This window comes from Geospiza fortis, unplaced genomic scaffold (assembly GCF_000277835.1).
Source record: "Geospiza fortis unplaced genomic scaffold, GeoFor_1.0 scaffold183, whole genome shotgun sequence".
In the NCBI taxonomy this organism is placed as follows: domain Eukaryota; kingdom Metazoa; phylum Chordata; class Aves; order Passeriformes; family Thraupidae; genus Geospiza; species Geospiza fortis.
The window spans coordinates 57,415-61,217 of NW_005054447.1; the positions used below are offsets into that span (position 1 = coordinate 57,415).

Below are 3,803 nucleotides of genomic sequence, written 5' to 3' on the forward strand. Positions count from 1 at the left end.
ACTCCTCCCTTTGGAATCCACCCAGCTGGAGCCTTGCAGCCTGCAGCCCTCACTTGGAGAGGCAGCGAGGGCTGGGGAGGCAGGAAGAAAAAAAGGAAAGAAGGAAGGGAAGAAGGAAAGAAGGAAGGGAAGAAGGAAGGAAAAAGGAAGGCGTCTGTCCTGGACACGCCATGGCCGCCCGCACCGTGCCCCATGCTTACCCCATGAGCTCTGAGTATGAATTTGCCAACCCCAGCAAGATCTACGACCAGAACTTTGGAGAAGGTAAGGAAGGAGGTGGGATCCCCCCCCTCCCCTCTTTGCACATTTCTCCCCTCTGCTGCTGCAGGGCTGGGGGAGTTCCCTCTGGGTGGCTTGAGCTCCAGAGGGGGAAGCTGGAGCTGAGGAATTTTGAGTGGAGGAATCTGGATCAGATCAGGGGGGAATAACCAGGGAATAGCCAGGGGAAAAAAGGGAATAACTGGGGAATAACCAGGGAATAGCCAGGGAATAGCCAGGGGAAAAACAGGGAATATCCCTCCCTCGCTGATGCAATAACTAGGGAATATGCAGGGAATGACCAGGGGATAGCCAGGAAATAGCCAGGGAATAACCAGGGAAAAACAGGGAATAGACAGGGAAAAAACAGGGAAAAACAAGGAAAAAAACCAGGGAATAACCAGAGAATATCCAGGGAAAAATAGCCAGGGAACAGCCAGGGAATGACCAGGGAATAACCAGGGTCTGTCTCTTCATGTCCACTTCCCCATCCATGCCCAGTGCTGCCCATCCCTCCCTCGCTGATGCCAGCCATGCTCTGGCATTCGTGCACATGCTGTGAAAACATGGAGCTGAAGCGCTCAGGGGAGGGGGGGGAAGCTTTTCCAGCCGGGGGGCATGTGGAGAAAAGCTGAGCTGGGGCGTTCAGCACAAAGCTGGGCAGTGGCTGGCCAGGGGGAAGGAATGTGGGCAGCAGCAGAACCATTCAGCACCGGCACAACAGCGTGAAAAGGCAAAAAGCTCCAAGGAAAGCCCTGTGGACAATGGCACACAAAAGTCCTTCGCCATCAGCACTTTCCATGCCCATCCCTGGCTGTGGGCTCTGCCGAGCTCCCAGAGCACCCACCAGGCCCTCGCAGCGCACCCAACATGTGAAGCTGGATGCCAGCCCCAGCTGGCAGCCCCGGGCGGCCCACGGCACGCAGCGGCTGGCAGGGATGCGGCTCTGGGTGGGTTTTAGGGGCACAAAGGTGGGAACTGCAGCAGACTCCACCCCTGCTGTGGGGATGGGGCAAAGCCAAGGTGTTCCCCAGGTCCCACTCTGCTCCTGCCCGCAGCTCCAGCCCCACGCTCCTCACGGGCTCTCCTCTGCAGGTGTTTCCCCATCGGAGATTTTAGCCCCTGCCCTGTACCACGGCTACTACATCCGACCCCGCATCAACAAGCAGCTGGAGAGGGGCACCTCGGAGGTCTGCCTGAACCAGCACAAGTTCCAGGTGTTCCTGGATGTTTGCCAGTTCCTGCCCGACGAGCTGAGCGTCCGCACCGTGGACAACCTGCTGGAGGTGGCGGGGCAGCACCCGCAGAGGGCCGACCGCCACGGCTTCGTCTCCAGGGAGTTCACCAGGACCTACATCCTGCCCCTGGACGTGGACCCGCTGCTGGTCAGGGCCACCCTGTCCCACGATGGCATCCTGAGCATCGTGGCTCCCCGCACGGGCAGGGAGGTGAAGGCCAGAGTGAACGAGGTGCAGATCACCCAGCAGGAGCAGCCCCTGGGGAAGGAGGAACGGGCTGAGGAAGGAAAAGAGAAGGAAAAGTCCTAAAGGCTGCAGATCTGGGAAGGTGTGGGGGGACAGGGATGGGGAATCTGCAGTGCCAGAGCCCTGTTTGTCACCATCAGTGTTTAGCAGCCTCACTTCTGCTTCTCGAGGCTGATGGCTGGGAACAAAAGGGACTTGGAACTGGAAAAAAGAGTGGGGCTGAAGTGTGAGTGTGAGTGTGACTGTAATGCAAGTTTTCGCCTAGGTCAGGTGAGCGTGCAGGGAGCTCTGCTCTCCCCCCAGGGTCACTCCTACCCTTAGCTGTGAGGCTGTGACTCCATGGACTGAGCTCTAGCCCAGAAGGGCACTGGGAAGAGAGCAAAGAGGATCCCAGAGCCTGGATTCTGAGCTGGGGGCTGAGATTCCTGGCTGTGCAAGGTGGGTGTTGGTCTGTCAAAGTGCCTGCAGCAATCAGGAGGAGAGAGGAATAAATCTGCCTCTGCTCTTCTCTTGTTTGCCTTGGATTGGTGTTGCTGCTGTGCAGCAGGAAGGGCGGGCAGAGGCACCCACCTCTGGAAGTGGCACCAGTGGGGACATGGAGGGGCCGTGGCCACCTCTGTGCCTCACCCCCCTGGCCCAGCTGCTGCTTTGGGGAGCCCAGAGTGAGGTGACCTCAGGGACAAAAAGGTGAGGAGGAGTGATGAGCCCTTGGCAGGTCCCTGAGCACCTCCAGCGCTGCAGCTGGAATGAGCCCAATTAATGGGGCACAAATTAATGCCCAGCACAGCCTGTGCCTGCTCAGCCCTTTAACTACGGGACATCCTTCACACCCAGATTCTGGGGGAGGACTGAACCCAAAATCCCAAAGGGAGAGGCTCTGCTCAGACCCCAATTGCCTGGCTGGTGCCCCAGCAGGGAGGGGCTGCACTGGGCCCCTTTTGCAGACACTGTGAGCAATGTCCCCGTGATGGGGACAGGGATCGTGTGTGCTGCTGCTGGCAGCTGCTGCCCTGGGGCTCAGCAGGTGACAGTTGCCACCCTTGTGTCATCAGGGCCGAGCCAGGCACACAGAATGCTGTGTCAGTGCCTAAATTTGGGGGGGGCTGGCATGCCTGAGTGCAGCTCTCCCAACAGAGAGGAGGGGAGGCTCCAAAATCCTCAGGGATGTGAATTCCCCCTCTCCCTGTGGCTGTGCCCACCCCACTGTGGGGCCAGCAATGCCCAGGGTAGCAATGCCAGGGCAGCAATGCCAGGGCAGCAATGCCAGGGCAGCAATGCCCAGGGTAGCAATGCCCAGGGTAGCAATGCCCAGGGTAGCAATGCCCAGGGGCAGCAATGCCCAGGACAGCAATGCCCCCTCAGGCCCCCAGCACATCCCTTGGGACTGGAGCACAGATATGAGGCTGATTTTTGTCCCCTGCCAGTCCAAGAGCAGGGCACTGCCCAGCTATTTTCAGCTCCCTTCTGCTTCCCAGGGCACTGCCAGCCCCGGGATCAGTCAGATGAGGAGCAGCCCTGCCAGGCTCAGGGGGCACAGTGAGGGCACTGAGTGCAGGGCAGGTGCCCCCAGTGCCCGACCTCCTGCCCTGACCCCTGCAGTAGAACCAGATAAAGTGCCAAAATAAAAAATCACCTTTCCAACAGGCATTGTGTAAGTCATTAATAATAATTGCAGGCAGAATTTTGGGCTAGGGGCTTCGAATTCACACCCAGCCAGGCCCCAGATCTCAGGAGGGCTGAGCTCCTGAGCCTTGTGCTGGGGGCAGAGCCCCGGGGCTGTGTGGGCTCAGGCATGGCCATCATTTCCTCACTCCCCTCGCCAAAGGCTTCCTCAGAGCCACAGCCACGCTCTGGCAGCAGCTCTGAAATGCTTCTCCTTGTCCCTGCCCTGGCAAGAAGCGCTGCTGGTCCCTGTGCTCCCTGCAGGTTTGCTGAGATGGGGATGAGCTCCTTCCCTGCCTGGGGATGGGGCATGGCCAAGGAGGGCACACACACAGCCTGGCACACCTGGCACAGCCCGGACCAGCCGCTCCAGGGGCTGCCCTCGGAGGGGAATCTGCC

At 59.4% G+C, this 3,803-nt stretch overlaps 1 protein-coding gene across 1 annotated transcript; it reads left to right on the top strand.

Annotated features, from left to right (window-relative positions):
- Window positions 1-19: 19 nt before the first annotated feature.
- Window positions 20-2,251, top strand: HSPB2 (heat shock protein family B (small) member 2). Its single transcript, XM_005427513.2, has 2 exons — window positions 20-264; window positions 1,354-2,251. Exons 1-2 carry the CDS (start codon window positions 171-173, stop codon window positions 1,803-1,805), a joined length of 546 nt encoding a protein of 181 aa, XP_005427570.1. The 5' UTR covers window positions 20-170; the 3' UTR covers window positions 1,806-2,251.
- The last annotated feature ends 1,552 nt before the right edge of the window (window positions 2,252-3,803 follow it).